Source organism: Eriocheir sinensis, unplaced genomic scaffold (genome assembly GCF_024679095.1).
Source record: "Eriocheir sinensis breed Jianghai 21 unplaced genomic scaffold, ASM2467909v1 Scaffold1287, whole genome shotgun sequence".
NCBI classification, from domain to species: Eukaryota; Metazoa; Arthropoda; class Malacostraca; order Decapoda; family Varunidae; genus Eriocheir; species Eriocheir sinensis.
Window position 1 is genome coordinate 35,458 of NW_026110614.1, and position 21,963 is coordinate 57,420.

General features: G+C 42.6%; 1 protein-coding gene and 1 non-coding gene across 2 annotated transcripts; both read right to left on the bottom strand.

The window, feature by feature from the left end:
• Window positions 1-474: 474 nt before the first annotated feature.
• Window positions 475-546, bottom strand: Trnad-guc (transfer RNA aspartic acid (anticodon GUC)). Its single transcript has one exon. It is a non-coding gene; the product is annotated as a tRNA-Asp (tRNA).
• Window positions 547-19,226: 18,680 nt separating this feature from the next.
• LOC126989751 (uncharacterized) lies at window positions 19,227-21,683 on the bottom strand. Its single transcript, XM_050848361.1, has 3 exons — window positions 21,459-21,683; window positions 20,642-20,758; window positions 19,227-19,664 (listed from the first exon to the last, which is right to left on the bottom strand). Exons 2-3 carry the CDS (start codon window positions 20,699-20,701, stop codon window positions 19,311-19,313), a joined length of 414 nt encoding a protein of 137 aa, XP_050704318.1. The 5' UTR covers window positions 20,702-20,758; window positions 21,459-21,683; the 3' UTR covers window positions 19,227-19,310.
• Between the last annotated feature and the right edge of the window lie 280 nt (window positions 21,684-21,963).

Genomic DNA, 21,963 nt, shown 5'->3' on the forward strand with positions numbered 1-21,963 from the left:
CTTACGTACTTGTGTACTTGTGGTTCTTTTTCCTTTCCTGCCAGCTTTGGCTGGAGGGAGGGGTGGGGGTGGGGAGGAGCCTTCGCCTTTGCTGTCCTTCAGCTTCCACCTTTGATTAGATAGTTAGTGTAGCTTGTCACAAACAGCCTCGTAAGGACCAGCAGGTCTGCTGTTGTTTGTTCTTCCTTTGTGTTTATTTGTTTGTGTGTGTTGGAAGAAGGAAGCAGGGAGGCCTTCCCTTGAGTGTGTGACCTCGACTATCTGTAGGCCTCCTCCTCCTCCTCATTTTTTATGAGATGTATTTAGGCAGTGTGCGTTGGGAGCCTAATGGGAGGTGAGGAAGCAGAATGTTCTCAGGTGTGTGGGCGTGATCACCTGAATACAAATGCGAGTTGTGTTGGAATGCGTGTGTCGACCCAAGGAAGCAGCGACACTAAGTTCAATGCCCATGCCTCAGGTAACAAAACTTTGGTCCTCCCCGGCGGGGAATCGAACCCCGGTCTCCCGCGTGACAGGCGGGGATACTCACCACTATACTACCGAGGACTGAAGGGGAGGAGAAAGTTACTAGTACTTGTACCACCACTACTACCACTGCTGCTGGGCGGGGTGGTTGTTGTGGTGGTGTTGGTGTTGGTGTTGGTGGTCGTAATAGTACTAGTATTTGTCTTAGTAGTAGCAGCAGCAGCAGTAATTTTATTCCTAATCTGCTATAACTCTGCCATACTACTGCTACTACTAATACTAAAAATAGTAATGTGATGATGATAGAATAGAATAAAATAAAAATAAACAGAGCTTTTCCATCTTGATGCTAAACTCAAAACTCAAACTAGAATGAGCTGAGGGGGAGAGGGAGGGAGAAGAGAGGGAGAGGGAGACGAGAGGGAGGTGGAAGGTGGAAGGCAGAAGAGTATCGTTTTGACGGGTGTGGGTGATGCTGAGAGAGGCAGTAGAGAAGGGAGGAGGGAGGAGGGGAGAAGAGATGGGAGGAGGGGAGAAGAGATGGGAGGCGGGCAGAAGAGATGGGAGGAGGGGAGAAGAGAGGGGAGGAGGGGATAAGAGATGGGAGGAGGGGAGAAGAGATGGGAGGAGGAGAGACGAGATGGGAGGAGGGGAGAAGAGATGGGGGAGGAGAGAAGAGATGGGAGGAGGGGAGAAGAGATGGGAGGAGGGGAGAAGAGATGGGAGGAGGGGAGAAGAGATGGGAGGAGGGGAGAAGAGATGGGAGGAGGAGAGAAGAGATGGGAAAAGGGGAAAAGAGATGGGAGGAGGGGAGAAGAGATGGGAGGAGGGGAGAAGAGATGGGAGGAGGGGAGAAGAGATGGGAGGAGGGGAGAAGAGATGGGGGGAGCTGAGAAGAGATGGTCTTTGAATGATTAACATCAGTGACCTTACAAAACAACAACAACAACAACAACACTAATTCCCGGGCTATATTCCTTCCGTCCTTCCTTTTACTTCATACAATTAACACTTTTCTTTTATATTTTCTTTATTTTCTTACAACAACCAACACAACTTTTGCTTCCTTCTTTTCTTTGATCTCACGTAGCACACTCTTTTCCTTTTCTGTTTTTCTTTTTTCTATCCTTTTTACAGCTTAAAACAATGACAACAACGAAAATGAGCATAACAAATATTTTTTTTATTCATCCTTGCATTTCATAAAACTCACAAGTCTTATCCTGTTCATTTCTTTTTAATATTCTGATCACCTTACAATAAGAGCAACAAAAACAACAACAACAACAACAACAGCAGCATCCAGTACACCAACCTTTACATATTTTCTTCCTTCTGTCTAACAAACCAACACCTCTTTCGTTATTCCTTTGTGATTATATGTTCAGCCAGACGATATATTTCTTCTCTCTAAGTTTTTTATCTTTTATATACATGTTTATGCCTCTCCTTCTCTCTCTCTCCTCTTTTCACGTAATACCTTCGAAATTGACACTCTTACCCTCTTCCTCGCTCTTTTCATTTATATTTTTATCTTCTCACTCACTCTCTCACTTTTATATTTTCCTTCAGTCACTTTATTGCGACTTTATTTGCGGCGCCGCCTTGACTTAACCCTCGACTCAGTGTGTCCTGAGATTAGAGAGAGAGAGAGAGAGAGAGAGAGAGAGAGAGAGAGAGAGAGAGAGAGAGTTTGTTCGTGTGTTCGACCGTGGGTATGATTTTGTTGTTGTTATTGTAGTTGTCGTTGTTGTCAGAGAACGCAATCGTTGTATTCAGGAAGGTTAATTGTTGCCATGCTTCTCGCCAATATATGGACCTTATTTTTTTTTTTTTTTTTTGGGGGGGGGAGATTTTTCTTGTCGACTATTGCTTTTTGTATATCATCGTTTTTAACCCTTTGAGGGTTTCTGGTACATATATGTACCATAAATTTATTTAAGTGTGACACATATCCTTTGTTTTTTTTTTAAAGATTGATCATAGAAAACGACAGTGTAATGCTTGCTCTTTCCTTTTCTACCGACTATATGGCAACTGTTACTCTCCAAGGTGTTCGTTAGTCCATGGGCAGTTGCGCTGTTACGCCCGTCGTGGAAGGACATTATTATAGCCTTTACAGTAAGTATTTTGATTAACATTTCTTAAATTACTTTACTGCTATTTTTTTCTTATATGTGTATACTTTACGACTATATTACTCATGAGTTGAAATTTCTCGTTTTCATATATAAGAAATGATCATTTGTTTTTGTGGTACACCGGTGTACCATTATCCCTTTGTCTAATTTTTTTCAATTTCTTTAATTATCTTCCTTCAAGTTATTGTTTATGCTATAAATTCTTATTGGACCTACTTTTTCTTGATAAACGTGTTTTTAGAGATAATTTAGCCTAACTGTGACCTAAAATCAAATAAAATTACTTATTTCAGATGACCGGAAGACGAAGAATTCTGAATATAAATGAAAATGAAATTCAAGAATACTTATTTGGCGACACCAGTGACACGGAAGATGCTCTAAATCTTGATGAGGAGGACATTGGCTTTCTTGAAGATGATATTGAGACAATGAATACTTGTGGAGATGAAGATTCTACAATTATAATTGATCCTGCCGATTCTGGGCAGATTCCTGAGACTGTGGATCAAGCACCTAATTCCAAGAATAATGAAGAGGACTCTCCTTCCACCTCGTCATTAACTTCTGTCAACATCACTAACTTCAGATGGAAAAAAATGGATGCTGAGAATGCTGAAAAACTTTTTGCTGTTTCAAGAGACACAAAAGATGAAAAAGAATTTGGTCATATTCTTATTGATACAACAGACGATCCTAGTCCATACGAAGTTTTTGGCAAAAGTAGCAAAGTTTGATGAGTTTCTTTGTGATGTAGTCATTCCAGAATCTAAGCTCTATGCATCCCAGAAAGGCCATGTTTTGATATTGAAATTGATGAACTAAGAGCTTTTTTTGGGATGAACATTGTTATGGGATATCATGTACTTCCTTCATATAGAGACTACTGGTCAAGTGATCCTGATTTAGGGGTACCATACATTGCAAATGTCATGCCACTAAAGCGATTTGAGGAAATCCGATCTATGCTGCACTTCAATAATAATGATCTAATGAAAAGCCTACTGATCCCATGTATGATAGATCTTTCAAGATAAGACCTGTATTGAAACACTTCAACGATGCATTTTTGAGTGCTCTCTCCCCAACTAAATATCAAACAATTGATGAGCATATGATAAAATTCAAAGGCCAAAATGCAATGAAGCAATATGTGAAAGGTAAGCCTGTAAAATGGGGATTCAAAATGTGGTGCAGGTGTGACTCTAAATCGGGGTATTTGTTTGAGTGTGATCTGTATACAGGAAAGAAATGTAGTAAACCTGAGCATGGCTTGGGAGAAGGAGTAGTTTTACAGCTAACAGAAAAAATCAAAGGACTTGGTTGTCAAGTGTTCATTGATAACTTTTTCAATTCTCCATTACTGCAAGCTTTGCTTCACAAAGACAAAATACTTAGTGGTGGAACAGTTCGTCAAAATCGCAAACATGTACCCAAGGCACAGGTTCCACAAGATAAAAACATGAAAAGGGGCGATATTGCTTGCTTTGCCTCTAATGATGTGTGCTATGTGAAGTGGATGGATAACAGAGCAGTCCATATGGTTTCCAACTTCCTTTCTCCTTTCCTATTCATGAAGTAAAGCGAAGAAAAAAAGGATCAAGTGCTAAAGTATCAGTAAGCTGCCCAAATGTAATAAAACAATATAACGCAAACATGGGTGGAGTTGATATAATGGACCAGAAGAAAGTGACATATCAGATGGATCACCGATCGAAATACAAATACTACCTTAGGCCTGTATTTGATCTAGTTGACATTGCAGTCAATAACTCATTCAGTGTGTACACAATGATGTCAGAATCACTGTTTCCAGAAATTGAAAAGCTTGATGCTAAAACATTTCGAAGAATTGTAGCTAGACAGCTCATAGGAAACTACACAAACCGAAAGAGAGCAATACCTAAAACTTCAATAGCGCATAATTCAAAAAAGGCTCGCCTCTCTAACGTGAGATTCAGTGTAGGTCATTCCATGGAAAAAGTAGATGAAAGACAGAGATGTAAACTTTGCACCAAAAGGAAAGTTCAGAACAGAACTAACAAGTGTGTTGAATGTGGTGTATACTTATGCTATGTGAAAGATAGAAACTGTTTCAAGCTGTACCATGAAGGATCATAGAATAAGTATGGATATATATCACTGAATAGATAATTTTCTATTTTTAGTTCAAAAGAAAATTTTAGTTGAACTGCACCTTAGGAAACTGTTCCAAAAATATGTAAATGTTGTAGGAAAAAGTGTGTCATGTTCGTAAAATAATGTCATTTTTTTATTTTTTATTTTTTATTTTCTATTCTCAATATCTAGTATTTCTATAAAGAAGGAAATAAATAAATATATGTTTAGTTTTTTCATGCTCCTTTCCCTTATAATAACGATAATTCTTTTATTATAATACAATGGGATTCCATATGAGAAAATTTCTCAAGGCGATTACTGGTACATATATGTACCATGCACTAATATCACTATTTATGTACAATTTTACAATATTATCACATAAACATGATTGATTACCTCTAGAGACACAATATATATAGAATTTGACAAAAGATATATGCTAGAAAAATTATATCCCTTAAAGAGTTAAGGAGGTTACTTAATGTGTCACGTTTTTGGCATGATAGTGTGCGCTCTTTGAAGAAAAATGAAAGAAAAAGAGTAGGAGGAAGATAAAAAGATTGATTATAAAATAGGGTCATAAAAAAAACGGAAATTAAATGAAAAGGGAAGAGAAGAAAGATAAAAAAGACGATTAAAAGGAAGATGAAGAAAAGATGAATAAACGTACACAATAACTAGAGCAAGAGGAGAACAGAGGGCGAGGAAGAGGGATGGAAAAGTTAAATCGACTGAAGGAAAAACAAGTGTAAAACGAGAGAAGAAGGAAGGAACAAAGTGCTGGATTGCGATAAAAGAAAACAGACAAATGAAGATCAGGCGAGGAAGAAAGAGTTTGATCTGGAGTAAAGGAAAACCGCGGCAAGGAAGAAAGAAATATAATAAAGGAAGGAGTAGGAAAAAAATGTAAAGGACGAGGCGGAACAAAGTTACGAGGTAACGAGTGAGGAAAACAAAGGCAGGAAGAGAAGAGGCAGTGAGGAAAGAATAAAGAGAAGAATAAGGAAAACAGAAATATACAGGAGGAATGAACGTGAAAAATATAAAGTGGTCAGTGATCAAAAGCGAAAGAGAAGCAATAGAAGGAAAATAAAGGAGAATAAGGAAGGATGATGATGACGACGGTGACGAAGATAATGATGAAAAACCACATACATTTGTCACTGTTTGGGGAAGATTATATAAATTTTGATAAACGTAAAAAAAAGGCAACTGATGATATTGATGGTGATGATGATGACGAAGAAAAGAAAAAGGAAGTGCTAAAATAAAATGGATATCTCTAAATCTGGAAACCATTTTTTTTTACAGCTACGGAGACAGTTCAAGGGCTTAATGAAAAAAAAAAAAAAAAAAGGCCCGCTACTTACTGCTCCAGAACAGAGGTTTAAGGAGTGTTCAAAATCAGAGGTCAATTTCGGGAGGAGAGGTATCCTGATACTTTCCTCTTGAAAGAGTTCAAGTCGTAGGCAGGAGGAAATACAGATGAAGGAAGATTGTTCCAGAGTTTACCAGCGTGAGGGATGAAAGGGTGAAGATGCTGGATAGCTCTTGCATAAGGGGTTTGGACAGTATAGGGATGAGCATGAGTAGAAAGTCTTGTGCAGCGGGGCCGCGGGAGGAGGGGAGGCATGCAGTTAGCAAGTCCAGAAGAGCAGTAAGCATGAAAATATCGATAGAAGATAGAAAGAGAGGCAACATGGCGGCGGACTTTGCGAGGTAGAAGACTATCAGTATGAGGAGGAGAGCTGATGAGACGAAGAGCCTTTGATTCCACTCTGGCCAGAAGAGCTGTGTGAGTGGAGCCCCCCCACACATGAGATGCATACTCCATACGAGGGCGGACAAGGCCCCTGTAAATGGACAACAACTGTGCGGGGGAGAAGAACTGGCGGAGACGGTACAGAACGCCCAGCCTCGAGGAAGCTGATTTAGTAAGAGATGAGATATGAAGTTTCCAGTTGAGATTTTGAGTTAAGGATAGACCAAGGATGTTTTGTGTTGAGGAAGATGATAGCTGGGTGTTGTCAAAGAATAGGGGATAGTTGTTTGGAAGATTGTGTCGAGTGGATAGGTGGAGAAACTCTGTTTTTGAGGCGTTGAAGGACACCAGGTTCCTCTTGCCCCAATCGGAAATAATAGTAAGGTCTGAGGCTAAGCGTCCTGCAGCCTCCAACCTTGAGTCGTTTAGTTCCTGTAGGATGGGTCTTCTATTAAAAGAAGTTGAGTAATGCAGAGTGGAATCATCGGCGTAGGAATGGATAGGACAGTTCGTTTTGGAAAGATCATCAATGAACATCAGAAAGAGAGTGGGAGATAGGACAGAACTCTGTAGGACACCACTGTTAACAGGTTTAGGGGAAGAACAGTGACCGTCTACCACAGCAGAAATAGAACGGTCAGAAAGGAAACTGGAGATAAAGGTACAGAGAGAAGGATAGAAACCGTAGGTAGGCGGTGGCCGAACTGGTAGCGTACTGGGCTCACATTCACCGCGTGATGGACGACGCGGGTTCGAATCCCCACGCTACCACTCGGATTTTTCAGTCATCGCCGAGTGGCTTAAAACTACCCACATGCTGTCCTGAAGACCACCCATCAACCCGGACTCTAGAGGAAGCCGTCCAAGCGAATCAAGAACGAGTTCCGGGGGGCAGCATGAGCCAATGCAAGATGGCGCCACTATAAACACTCGCCTGCGCCAGAACGGGCTGGGCCGGCCATCAGGCCCCACCTGGAAGAAGCCTTGGGCCGACCATCAGGCCCCACCAGGAAGATGCCTACCGGCGCAACAGGCAACGACGTAAAAAAAAAAAAAAAAAAAAGGAGGGTAGTTTGGAAAGCAAAGATTTGTGCCAGACCCTATCAAAAGCTTTTGATATGTCCAGCGCAATAGCAAAGGTTTCACCGAAACGGCTAAGAGAGGATGACCAGGAGTCAGTTAAGAAGGCTAGGAGATCACCAGTAGAACGCCCCTTACGGAACCCATACTGGCGATCAGATAGAAGGTCAGAAGTGGAAAGGTGCTTTTGAATCTTCCGGCTAAGGATTGATTCAAAAGCTTTAGATAGACAAGAAAGTAAAGCTATAGGACGGTAGTTTGAGGGATTGGAACGGTCACCCTTCTTAGGTACAGGCTGTATGAAGGCATACTTCCAGCAGGAAGGAAAGGTAGATGTTGACAGGCAGAGGCGAAAGAGTTTGACCAGGCAGGGTGACAGCACGGAGGCACAGTTTTTAAGGACAATAGGAGGCACTCCATCAGGTCCATAAGCCTTCTGAGGATTGAGGCTAGAGAGGGCATAGAAAACATCATTGAAAGAATCTTTATAACAGGCATAAAAGAGTCAGAGGGGGGATGTGTAGGAGGAATATGCCCAGAATCGTCCAGAGTGGAGTTTCTAGAAAAAAGTTTGAGAGAAGACTTCAGCCTTAGAGATAGATGAGACGGCAGTGTTGCCGTCAGGACTGAGGAGTGGAGGGAAAGATGAAGAAGTGAAGTTGGAGGAGATATTTTTGGCTAGATGCCAGAAGTCACGGGAAGAGTTAGAGAAAGCAAGGTTTTGGCATTTTCTATTAATGAAAGAGATTTTGGTTAGTCGGAGAATAGATTTGGCACGATTCCGGGCAGAAATGTAAAGTTCATAATTTGCATTAGTTTAAAGGCTCTGGTACCTTTTGTGAGCTGCCTCTCTATCATTGACAGCACGAGAACAAGCGTGATTAAACCAAGGCTTTTTAGCGTGAGGAGTAGAGAAAGAACGAGGAATGTATGCCTTCATTCTAGAGACAATCACCTCTGTGATGCGCTGAGCACACACAGAGGGGTCTCTATCCTGGAAGCAATAATCGTTCCACGGGAAATCGGAAAAGTACATCCTCAGGTCGTCCTGCCGAGCTGAAGCAAAATGCCAGAAGCATCGCCTCTTCGGTGGGTCCAGAGGGTGTACAGGAGCGATAGGACAGGATGCAGAAATAAGATTGTGATCGGAGGAGCCAAACGGAGAGAACAGTTTGACTGAATAAGCAGAAGGGTTAGAGGTAGGGAAGAGGTCTAGAATGTTGGGCCGGTCTCCAAGACGGTCGGGAATACGTGTAGGGTGCTGGACCAACTGCTCTAGGTCGTTGAGAATAGCAAAGTTGTAGGCTTGTTCACCAAGATGGTCAGTGAAAGAGGATGAAAGCTAAAGCTGGTGGTGAACATTGAAATCTCCTAGGATGGAGATTTCAGCGAAGGTAGAGTGGGTCAAGATGTGCTCCACTTTAGAGTTCAAATAGTCAAAGAATTTTACATAGTTAGTAGAATTAGGTGAGAGATAAACAGCACATATGTATTTAGTAATAGAATGACAATGAAGTCTTAGCCAGATAGTAGAAAATTCAGAAGAGTCAAGGTTGTGGGCACGAGAGCAAGTGATGTCGTTGCGCACGTAGGCGCAACATCCAGCTTTGGATTGAAATTTAGGATAGAGATGGAGGGAGCAGAGTAGAGATTGTTGTCAGTAGCCTCAGAAACCTGTGTTTCGGTAAGGAAGAGAAGGTGAGTTTCAGAGGAGGAGAGATGATGTTCTACAGAATGAAAATTAGAACGAAGACCGCGAATGTTGCAGAAATTGAAAAGAAAGAGGTTCCAGGAGTTATCAAGACACCTCTCGGGTCGACAGCCAGAAGGGGAGTCCTCCCTGGGGGAATTTGTGGTCCCCCCCCCAGGCGGGGACTCCGAGGCTTGATGTAGGTGCGCCATTTTGAAATTTGAATTTTGGGAAAAGGTGTATATGTTGTGTGAATGTAGTGTGGTGTGGATAGAGAGGATCTGTCTTTAGAGAGCATGCTGAACTACTCTCCGGTGTTGGTGAGACAATAGGGAAACGGTTAGTGAGGACATGGGAAGGGTCTTTGGAGGGCCTCAGCTCCCTTCTCACCTTCCATATATACCTCACCGGGAGTGGCTTGCGCCCGTTCGGTAGGTGTCTTCCTACCTACTGCAGCTACTCCATTGTTGCGGAAATACTAATTTGAATAAAACGAAAATGCAGACAGAAGAATAGCTAATTGATAATGATGATAAGGATGGAGAGAGAGAGAGAGAGAGAGAGAGAGAGAGAGAGAGAGAGAGAGAGAGAGAGAGAGAGAGAGAGAGAGAGAGCAGTAATTCATTATATATAAAAGTCACCGCTTAAGTAATCCCTCTGCCTCAAGGACACAAACAACCTTGAAGTTGGCGCTGCCGCGCGGCGAAACCGCCCAGTGTGACATGAAGTTGGTCAATGTCATTATAAGGAATGTCAGGACACGAGCATCGGGGGGAGGGAGTATGAGGGAGGGATGGGAGGTATAGCTGTGACGTTTAATGGGGTAGCGATGACAGAAAACGGATGAAGTAATGCTTGATTAGAGACTACAGTAAAATGTCAACTTTTAACGTTTATTTAGTTCTTACATTAATTTTTTGTTACCACACGCAATGTAATGTTATAGTTTTTTTTTATTGTGAAGACTTGGTAATAGGTTAATTTTCATGACGATCAAGAATCGATCAATTTAACAATTCGTTTATAAAAAGTTAGATTGGAAAACTGGTTTAACGATAGACTTATATGGTTTCCTTGCTCTTCATATGGGTTTCATAATTCAGTAAACATGAGGATAAGGTAGGACATCTACTACTACAACATTTATAGTTATAAAACTCTTTGGGCCCACTCATTTACTACAACCATAGGCGGCGGGGAGGGTGGCTTTGAGGGCTTCAGCCCCAGATCTTTCATCAAAAGACCCAGATCTTTCTTTAAGGTTTTAAGGTGTTAAGATATTTTTTTTTACTTAATTCATTATACAGTAAATTGATTCTAGTGTAGGACGTATCATAAATTAATTTTGTCATTATACCAATGCCCCTTATGTCTCCAAAAGAAGAAGAATCTATGGGGATGTTTTATTTTTTCCCAGGAGCATACGGACCCCTCCCCATTGCCAGACAGGGTTTAAGTCCCCGATGTCTACAATGTCTGGCATCGATCCTGATTACAGCAGAGGATACTATCTGATGTTACACCAGACAGCCTATATTAGTGACATCACTGCCATCGTAAATCTGAAATTTTATATATATATATATATATATATATATATATATATATATATATATATATATATATATATATATATATATATATATATATATATATATATATATATATATAAAGTTGTTCTGCAGCCTCTAGCCTGGAGTCATGTAATTCCTGTTGAGAGGGTCTTCTGTTCAAAGAAGTTGAATAATGCAGAGTGGAGTCATCAGCATATGAGTAGATAGGACAGGTTGTTATGGAAAGAAGATCACTGATGAATAACAGGAAGAGAGTGGGTGATAGGACGGAGCCCTGTGGAACACCACTGTTAATAGGTTTAGGGGAAGAACAGTGACCGTCTACAACAGCAGAGATAGAACGGTCGGAAAGGAAACTGGAGATAAAGGAACAGAGAGAAAGATAGAACCCGAAAGAGGGCAGTTTAGAAAGCAAAGACTTATGCCGGACTCTATCGAAGGCTTTCGATATGTTTAGTGCAACTGAGAAAGTTTCACCGAAACGGCTAAAAGAGGATGACCAAGAATTAGTTAAGAGAGCAAGAAGATCGCCAGTAGAACGCCTCTTGCGGAACCCATACTGGCGATGAGATAGAAGGTTAGAAGTGGAAAGGTGCTTTTGAATCTTCCGGTTAAGGATTGATTCAAAAGCTTTAGATAGACAGGAAAGTAAAGCTATAAGGCGGTAGTTTGAACGATTGGAACGTTCACCCTTCTTAGGCAGAAGCTGTACGAAGCCGTACTTCCAGAAGGAAGGAAAGGTAGCTGTTGATAGGCAGAGACGAAAGAGTTTGACCAGGCAGGGTGTCAGCACGGAAGCATAGTTTTTAAGGACAATAGGAGGCACTCCATCATGTCAATAAGCCTTCTGAGAGTTGAGACCAGAGAGGGCATAAAAAACATCATTCCTAATAATCTAAATAACAGGCATAAAGGAGTCAGAGGGGGGTGAGTAGGAGAAACATGCCCAGAATCGTTCAGAGTGGAGTTGTTACAGAAAGTTTGAGCGAAGAGTTCAGCCTTAGAGATAGATGAGACGGCAGTGCTGCTGTCTGGGTTAAGATGAGGCGGGAAAGAGGAAGAAGTGAAATTGGAGGAGATATTTTTGGCTAAGTGCCAGAACTCTCTGGAAGAAATAGAGAAAACAAGGTGTTGACATTTTCTATGGATAAAGGAGTTTTTTTGATAAGTCGAAGAATATATTTGGCACGATTCCGGGCGGAAATGTAATGATCATGGTTAGAGGGAGTTCGAGGGCCTTGGTACATTTTGTGAGCTGCCTCTATCTTTGACAGCACGAGAACAAGCGTGATTAAACCAAGGTTTTTTAGCATGGGGAGTAGAGAAAGTACGTGGAATGTATGCTTCCATTCCAGAGACAATCACCTCTGTGATGCGCTGAGCACACACAGAGGGGTCTCTATCCTGGAAGCAAATCGGAAATCGGAAAAGTACATCCTCAGGTCGTCCCACCGAGTTGAAGCAAAATGCCAGAAGCATTGCCTCTTTGGAGGGTCCAGAGGGTGTACAGGAGTGATAGGACAGGATACAGAAATAAGGTTGTGATCGGAGGAGCCCAACGGAGAGAACAGGTTGACAGAGTAAGCAGAAGGATTAGAGGTAAGGAAGAGGTCTAGAATGTTGGGCCTGTCTCCAAGACAGTCGGGAATACGAGTAGGGTGCTGAACCAACTGCTCCAGGTCGTTGAGGAGAGCAAAGTTGTAGGCTTGTTGACCAGGCTGGTCAGTGAAAGAGGATGAAAGCCAAAGCTGGTGGTGAACATTGAAATCTCCCAAGATGGAGATTTCAGCGAAGGGAGAGTGGGTCAAGATGTGCTCCACTTTAGAGTTCAAATAGTCAAAGAGTTTTACATAGTTAGTAGAGTTAGGTGAAAGATAAACAGCACAGATGTATTTAGTAATAGAATGACAATGAAGTCTTAGCCAGATAGTGGAAAATTCTGAAGAGTCAAGGTCGTGGGCACGAGAGCAAGTGATGTCGTTGCGCACGTAGGCTTAACATCCAGCTTTGGATTGAAATTTAGGATAGAGATAGTAGGAGGGAACAGAGTAGAGGTTGTTGTCCGTAGCCTCAGAAACCTGTGTCTCGGTGAGGAAGAGTAGGTGAGGTTTAGAGGAGGAGAGATGGTGTTCCACAGAATGAAAATTAGAACGGAGGCCGCACATGTTGCAGAAATTGATAAGGAGGAGGTTCGAGGAGTTATCAAGACACCTCTCAAGTCGGCAGCCAGAAGGGGAGTCCTCCCTGGGGGAATTTATGGTCCCCCCCCCCCAGGTGGGGACTCCGAGGTAGTGTTTTCGTTAGCCATTTTGAATTTTGAATTTTGGGAAAAGGTGTTTGTGTTTTGTGAATGTAGTGTGGTGTAGAAAGAGAGAGGAACTGTCTTTAGAGAGCATGCTGAACTGCTCTCTGGTGTTGATGAGACAAAAGGGAAACGGTTAGTGAGGACATGGGAAGGGTCTTTGTAGGGCTTCAGCACCCTCCTCGCTTCTCAAATATCCTCACCGGAAGTAGCTCACGCCCGTTCGGTAGGTGTCTTCCTACCTACTCCTACTAAATATATGGCTCTTCGTCTCATCAGCTCTCCTCCTCATACAGAGAGTCTTCTACCTCTTAATTACCGCCGCCATGCTGCCTCTCTTCTATCGATATTTCCACGCTGACTGCTCTTCTGAACTTGCTAACTGCATGCCTCCCCTCCTCCCGCGGCCCCGCTGCAAGCGACTTTCTACTCATGCTCATCCCTATACTATCCAAACCCTTTATGCAAGAGATAACCAGCATCTTCACTCTTTCATCCCTCACTCTGGTAAACTCTGGAACAATCTTCCTGCATCTGTATTTCCTCCTGCCTACGACTTGAAATCTTTCAAGAGAAGGGTATTTGGACACCTCTCCTTCCGATATTGACCTCTCTTTCGGCCACCTCTGGATCATATTTAGGAGAGGTAAGTAGAGGCATTTTTATTATTTCCTTTTTGGGTGCCCTTGAACTGTTTCCTATGTTGTGTATATATATATATATATATATATATATATATATATATATATATATATATATATATATATATATATATATATATATATATATATATATATATATATATATATATATATATATATATTGATTAATGTTAAATTAAAGGTCTTGCTCTAGTGTAAGTTGACAGATAGCTACATGATGTTCTCTTAAACTGCCGGTAAATAATAGGCATGAAATGAATAACTCAAGTCTAAGCTATCCACACATATATTGGCAAATACTGCTATAACTCACTGACAGCCTTTGCGTCGTCATTGAGGTAGATATGTATTATGTAAACAGTCGCAGCGCTTCAACACGAGTTTTTAATACGAGTCTATCCTTAAAATACGTTTTCTTCGTTATTTACTTCTTCAAATCGTGTTGTCGGTAAACAAATTTGTAGAAGTAGAGAAAAAATATATTAATGAAATCATGAATGTTAAGCAATAGATTGCATGTAAAATAACTAAGTGACTTGAAAAACTCTTTGTGAATTATTTAAGTCCTGAGTATATTTGGTCATTAAATGCTTAATATTTTTTTTTTTTGCGGAAAATTTAAAACTCAAGCCAAGGCTATCCACGCTTATGTTGTCGTATAGCGCCTCTCTGACAGGAGAAGGATGCTTGGACGGGTGATTTCTGACATCAGTGCCCTAAATTACGTAAGATAAGGCCATGTCCACACTTGCATCACGTATGGTGGAGCGAAAGACTTTGTTTGGCCCATAAGAACCGTACTACATAGCGACAATCTCTCTCTCTCTCTCTCTCTCTCTCTCTCTCTCTCTCTCTCTTTCCATAGACTCTGGCTTTACAGCAATGCCTGGCAATGCTACCCGGAGACCTCATGACCTATTAATACCATTGTGCAGGACATCACATCGTATGAAGTATGCATCTCATGTGTGGGGGGGCTCCACTCACACAGCTCTTCTGGACAGAGTGGAGGCTAAGGCTCTTCGTCTCATCAGCTCTCCTCCTCATACTGATAGTCTTCTACCTCTTAAATTCCGCCGCAATGTTGCCTCTCTTTCTATCTTCTATCGATATTTCCACGCTGACTGCTCTTCTGAACTTGCTAACTGCATGCCTCCCCCCCTCCCGCGGCCCCGCTGCACTCGACTTTCTACTCATGCTCATCCTTATACTGTCCAAACCCCTTATGCAAGACTTAACCAGCATCTTCACTCTTTCATCCCTCACGCTGGTAAACTCTGGAACAATCTTCCTTCATCTGTATTTCCTCCTGCCTACGACTTGAACTCTTTCAAGAGGAGGGTATCAGGACACCTCTCCTCCCGTATTTGATCTTCCTTTCGGCCACCTCTTTTTTAGGAGCAGCGAGTAGCGGGCTTTTTTTTATTATTGTTTCTTTTTTTGTGTGTGCCCTTGAGCTGCCTCCTTTGTTGTAAAAAAAATTAAAAAAAAATTAAAAAAAACGGAGCATCCTATCAAGAGGAGCTAAAATCTGGAATGACTTACCACAACACTTAAAAACTGATGAGAATATAAGATTGTTCAAACCAAATTAATAAAAAGGCTTCTTAGTACCTATGATAACTTATGGTCACATTGATTTTTGAATTTATTTTATAGTGTTTTTGAATGGTTCATTGCGGTTTTTTTTCTCACATTATTTTTGCAAACTCCGACTGATTGCTGTAAATTTTATTATTTCAATAATAATCAGGCTATTTTCAAGTTTTTATTTCACATGTACACTTGTTTACTGCTAAAGTGATGTCAACTAAGTTTTTTTTTCACATGTTCGTATTGTATACATTTTTCACTTCGACTGACCTATACATTTATACATTGTTGAAATATATGTAAGTTATTATGCTTTATGTGGCCTAAACCTGTCCCTTGTTATGTACTTTGTTTACGAGTCTTCAGGTCCTAAGAAAGCCTCGGCTTAATGGCCCTGGCTTAAAATAAAAACTACATTTGTAATTTACCAATATGTATATAACTATTAAGCCAAAAATAAATATATCAATATATATATATCAATATATATATATATATATATATATATATATATATATATATATATATATATATATATATATATATATATATATATATATATATATATAGATATATACACACACACACACACACACACACACACACACACACACACACCGGGTTTAACGTTACCAATAATTTAGGCTTCTTAGAATAATTAGCGTATTTGTATAATGAATCGAGGCCGAGTGTCCATTTATGAGGGAGTAAGTCTGTCATTACGTGTGTTGATGGTTTGAAGTTTCTGGTTTGTGTTTAGTGAATGTGTTGGTGTGTGGTATGTTGGTATGTTGTGGCGTTTGTTGATATATGTGGTGATGGCGTTGGTGATACTGCGGTGAACTAACGTGAGATAGAATGTAGATTGAGGGGTAGAAACACATATGGCAATTGATAGACTCTCACAGAAGTAGTTGGTGAGGCAGAAGGAAAAGGAGTAAACGAGTGTCAGTCTTATTGTTGTTACCATTAGAAAATCCGCCTTCAACCTTGTGGTACCTTCACTAAAAACTCTTCAGGTTACCTTGGCGGATATCCCCAGCCAAGGAAATACCATTAACCAGCACCATCTTTTCCCAAAAAATCCCCCAACCACATGTAGCCGGAGTTGAAGGGATGGAGGGAGTGGCTTTCTTTTCGCTTGGCTAATGATATACGCGTAATGGGGAAGGGCAGGAGCTTCTATGCGCTGGTAACTGGGGGCGGATAAGATGTGGAGCGATGCAATGCGGACGTAACGATGTTGTTGGGCTCCTCATTGTTAGTCTCGTGGTCTTACCTGGCGGCAGTGCTGGAATTGTATGCGTATAGTTGTGTGCTGCTCATTATTCGCTTGCTGCCTTGCTTCCTCTGATGATGCGTGTTGTGTCAGGAAGCCAAACCCATGTCCCTGCCTCCCCGTCCTCCTTACACGTGACAATCTTGCCAATAATAATGGTAGTAAAAGTTGTGTGTAGCTCAATATTCTCTTGCTATCATGCTTCCCTTGATAATATGTATTGCATCAGGAAGCCAAACGCATGTGTCTGTCCCCTCGTCCTCCTTATGCGGGGAACAGAGTAATAAAGCTTCTGGTAATGGTAATAATGAAGAATAAAGCGAGGAAGAGAAGGTAGAGTGTGGGAGAAGACAGTTATGTCATTTCCTGCGGCAGTAATGATCAGGAGAGCGAGTCGAGTCAGACTGCAGCAGCTGCTAATCTAAACCAGAGTGAATGTATAGGAGGCGAGGCTACACACACACACACACACACACACACACACACACACACACACACACACACACACACATGCACACACACACACAGCTCAATCGGCAGAGCGCTGCGCTGCAAGGCTTTACGGCCAAACAGGCAGCGGTTTGAGCCCCCATCAGGCCGGATTCTTTCTGTTGACAAGGAGTGGTTACTGTCCTCCCTTGAGCAAGGGGGATGGGGGGTGTGGTGTGTGAGGTCCTGGCAGTACCCAGAGATCGATGATGATGAGCACTTGTTCACGTCGGGAGGGTACCTGCTGGCGGGACCGAGTCCAACTCGTGATCAGGCCGAGGTGAATTACACACACACACACACACACACACACACACACACACACACACACACACACACACAAGACGTTTAATTCAGTATTTATCATGGGAAGAATACTTTCTCTTTGTAATGTTGACGGGTATTGCGTGTGTGTGTGTGTGTGTGTGTGTGCGTGTGCGTGTGTAGCTTCGCCTCCTATACATTCACCGGTTTTAGGTTATCAGGGTCATTGGATCAAAATGTACATCCGCTGCATCAAAATCCACAGCCTCGCCCAAGTTTATGTTATATATGTACAGTGTGTAACTGTGGTCTCGTGGGCTCTCTTTGTGGCGCTGTGGAGCTTCAGTCTGTACATTACGTTGGTTGAGCTCCGTCAAAGCCTCTCCGACCCTAAGCTGTATACGCTCTCTGCACTAACCTGCTCAAGGAAATGCCAAGAAGCAGGACGCGGGAGAATATTTGGCAGGGCGGGAACACAGGAACAGCAAGAGGAAAAAAGAGAACATGATCAGTAGGGACAGGAAAGAGAGGGTTACAGGAGGAGGAGGAGGAGAACCAGAAGGAAATGGGAAATGAACAGCGAGAACAAAAAGTGTCTGTGGCTACAATTCAATGAAGAAAAGGTAAGTCCTGCACCTTGGGAGGGGATATCCAGCACACCAATACCACATGGGAAACACTCCACTATCCACCATAGAGGCAGAGAAAGACCAGGGACTGTATGTTATCAGGCTACCAGTGAAGAGATATCCAGCACACCAATACCACATGGGAAACACTCCATTATCCACCACAGAGGCAGAGAAAGACCAGGGACTGTATGTTATCAGGCTACCAGTGAATGTGAAATCTGTGCCAATCGCAGCAGACGGGTTAAACCTTTATGGAGTATGTGGTGCTTTTCTTGAGGGCAAAGAGTCGTCTGTTTCCGTCTGTGGCTTTGGTCTTGGAGGAACCTGACTCGCCGCGCTCTTTGTAGCAGATCTTGCAGCTGGTGATGATCCCATTCTGGTGCTCGGCCAGCGGAGGCTCCCAGCAGATGATGAGGCTCTGAAGGGAAAGGCCGTGTGAGGGAAAAAAGTTATACGATAAATTATCAAAATACAATCTTAAAAGGTTTGAGCATTGTGTGAGGCCATGAATGCTTCAACTTAACCCCCTGACTGTGGATTTCCTACCAGAAGACCTCACCAAGCTACAGGAATGGAACACAAACCGGCTGCTACAATTCAGTGGAGAAAAATGTAAAGTCCTGCAGCTTGGGAGGGGATATCCTGCGCACCAATGCCACACTGGATACACTCCACTATCCACCACAGAGCCAGGGAAAGACACGGGAGTAAATGTTTTCAGGCTACCAGTGAAGGCCAAATCCGTGCCAATCGCAGCAGACGGGTCAAATATAATGAATGTGCAAGGGTTAAAAATACTGAAAAAACTAATGTGCAACTTGTAGAGATGATGTGAAGGAAACGAACAGAGCAGAAAGCTATTTAAAAACGAGTTTCACAATGTATCTTTGCCTTGGAAGCCTTCCACAACTCACTCTTGAGCTGGCAGCCTCAACGCTCACATTCTGAGGCTCCTTTGAGGGCACGTCTGAGAAGGTTCTGGCAGTGACCTCCGGGGTGGCGTCTCCCCCGCCATTACTGTTGACGGCGGTGAGCCACACGCTGTGCTCAGTGAACTGGTCCAGGCCTTGGAGGTCATGTGACGTACCAGTGACCTTTACTTCGTGTTCTTCTGCTGACCCAACCTGAGGAGAAAACTACAAGGGAGACAATGGTTAAGATACACACTGGGACTTGTACAAACACAAGGCTATGGTCACCCTCTACTCAAAGGAAGGTCACTAATGACACACAAGGATATGGGGAGACTTTTGTTAGGCAACAGAGACTCCACATTTAGCACACAGTTCTATAAGGCCGTCCACACCTGCGTATAGAACATGGTGTATCCCGTGATGGGCGTTTTGGCCAGTACGGGCGGCGACCAAGTGGCCTCCAGACTGGTGGGTGAGGTGGAGACAACTTTCAGACTCTGAGGCGGAGGGCAGGTCCAGGTCCGGCTTGGTGAACACCCGCACCTCGTGTATGGAGGCGCCCACCAGGCCGCCGGAGGTGTGGGCCGCCACCCGCACCATGTAGTTACTCCCGGGACTTAGGTCGCTGATCTGGGTCTTGTATTCATCCCGTCCCTCGCTGGAGGAGCTGCACTCACGTTCTGGACGCGTTCTCTGCAGTGAAGGGAGGAAAGTGATGTGTGAATTACTTACTTTTGATGAAATGTTGTATATGTACTCACTAGAATGTTATTATTTCTTTATAATCACTGGAATGGCAGTTGGATAACTCTGTATTTGCTAACTACATCTTAACAGCAGTAGTATTGTGTTGATTTTTTTATGCAATAAATATTCCCAGGTTGTGTCCTTTGGTTCTGACATGAGTGATCCTTCCTGCTTGTAGAGGACTGAGTATCCCAGGAATAATTATTGTGAACAGCATAAAGACTAGTAGGCACAGTGACTGTCAAGGCCCACACCAAGAGAAGGCAAATGATGTAAACAAGCTGTGTCAACAATGAGCAGACATTCTAAGTATTGAAAACAAGGAGTAGTAGTAGTGGTGTGCCTGAGCTGCCCCACTTACTGTGTCTGTGACCTGCCTTGTGCGTGGGTGGGGGCATGCTGCTCCTCCCTGGAGGTGAGCCCAGACAACGTATTATCAAAATACCACAACAAAATAGTCATTCTCGGGTAAATCACATTTTAGTGAGTCAGTAACACTCAGCACCGGCTTTGATATCTCCAAACTTCAGGACAATCAAATATGAACACATTACTGGAGACGTGTGCTTTGCCCACAGTGTAATCTATGCATTTTATTCAGTCTTCAAGGAATAATAAACACAACAAAGGGCTATGCTTACAGCCATGCTAAGAAAATCACATGCATCAACATCAATAACTTGGGTAATGTACACTTTTTAAAACTGCAGCGTCTGTACCAGCGGCTGCAGCTGCCCGCCAGAAACATTGGAATACATTCAGTAACCTTGTAAATGTTTGCGGCTGGGCTTATTAGCAACCTGGAATTATCTGGACTAGTCACTGCCCGTGTCCAATGCAGACAACAATACATCAGTACTCATGAATGCAAACAAAGGGCTACAGTGTGAACAGTGTCTGCCCCGCACGGCACCGCTGCTTACTTGACTCAAGGACACACAGCTGGGCGTCCCCAGCGAGCTGTGCGCCACACACTGGTACATCCCGGAGTACTCCTGGCGCACCAGGCCAAGGATCTGCAGGTTGTTGCCGCTCACACTCTGCAGGGAGGCTTGGCATTACACACACCTAACACAACACAGCTGTGTTTTGTGTAGCTATTGACAGCATTATATTTATCTCCCTGCATAGAGCCTTATATCCCTTATCTACTGAAATCCCTTATGTATCTACTTAGAACCTTGTATCCCTTTTCCTTTACTTATCTCTTTAGAACCTTATGCATGGAACCTTATGGATTCTAATGTATCTCTTTACATACCTTATGCATCCATTTAGAGCAGTGGTTCTTAACCTTTTTACTTCCCCGCCCTTCCAGGAAGTAGTCCTTCCTCCACGCCCCCTTGCATCTAGCAATAAAATTTCCTTACAGATGTTAAAGAAACTGGCAAGCCCTAAGTAGACTACAGGAAACTGAAGTAATGGCGATACTTTTGCATTTGTTCATAAACTTCTCAATATTAGCCCACGCTCTTGGTAAGAGAATAGCAAATATAATTAGAGAAATTCCTAGTTTTCCCCTAGGGCTCGCACCCCCTGAAAATTACTGTGCTCCCCTCAGAGGGGTGCACCCCCAGGTTAAGAACCACTGATTTAGGGCCTTACATTCCTTTCCCCTTATGTATGTATGTATGTATGTATGTATCCACCAATCTATCTATCTTATGAATCTACATATCTCTGTCCTTTTAAACCTGTAACAGCGATAAATTTCCACACCGCCACAGAAGTCCGGCTCACCTGAAGGTATTCCGTCTCCACCAGCAGCTCGCCGTTCTTGAGCCAGTGGAGCGAGGGCTCTGGCTGGCCGTACACGCTGCACTCCAGCTCCACGTTCTCCTTCTCATAGGCGAGAGCGTTGGCCGGCTGCCTCAGAAACCTAGGAGCAACTGTCACACAATTTTCAAGCTTTAGTAACTGAGAGAAACATGATGACTGAAGAACACTAAGATTTTTACTATGCCAAACTTTATACTCAAACCGCAAAAATATTGCTAGTCTTTGTTATTCCATTTTCAACATTTTTACCACTCTAGTAACTGAGAGGAACTTAATGATTGACAAACACTTAAGATTTTTACAATGGCAAAATTTATCCACACAAATCACAAAAAAATATGCAGTCTTTGTTATATCACTGAAAACACTTTAGTACTGAGACAAACATCTAACCTAAGCTAACTTAACGATAACTGGCAAATGCTAACCTTTCACAATGCTGTAACGGGCTTGTCGGGGGGCGTTT

Bases quoted from the DNA above. Each gene is read 5' to 3' on its own strand.
- LOC126989751 (XM_050848361.1), bottom strand. From the start codon at position 20,701: ATGTACCAGTGTGTGGCGCACAGCTCGCTGGGGACGCCCAGCTGTGTG. The intron at 19,665-20,641 runs GTAAGCAGCGGT...CCTTCACTGCAG, and splicing joins GCTGTGTGTCCTTGAGTCAA to AGAACGCGTCCAGAACGTGA.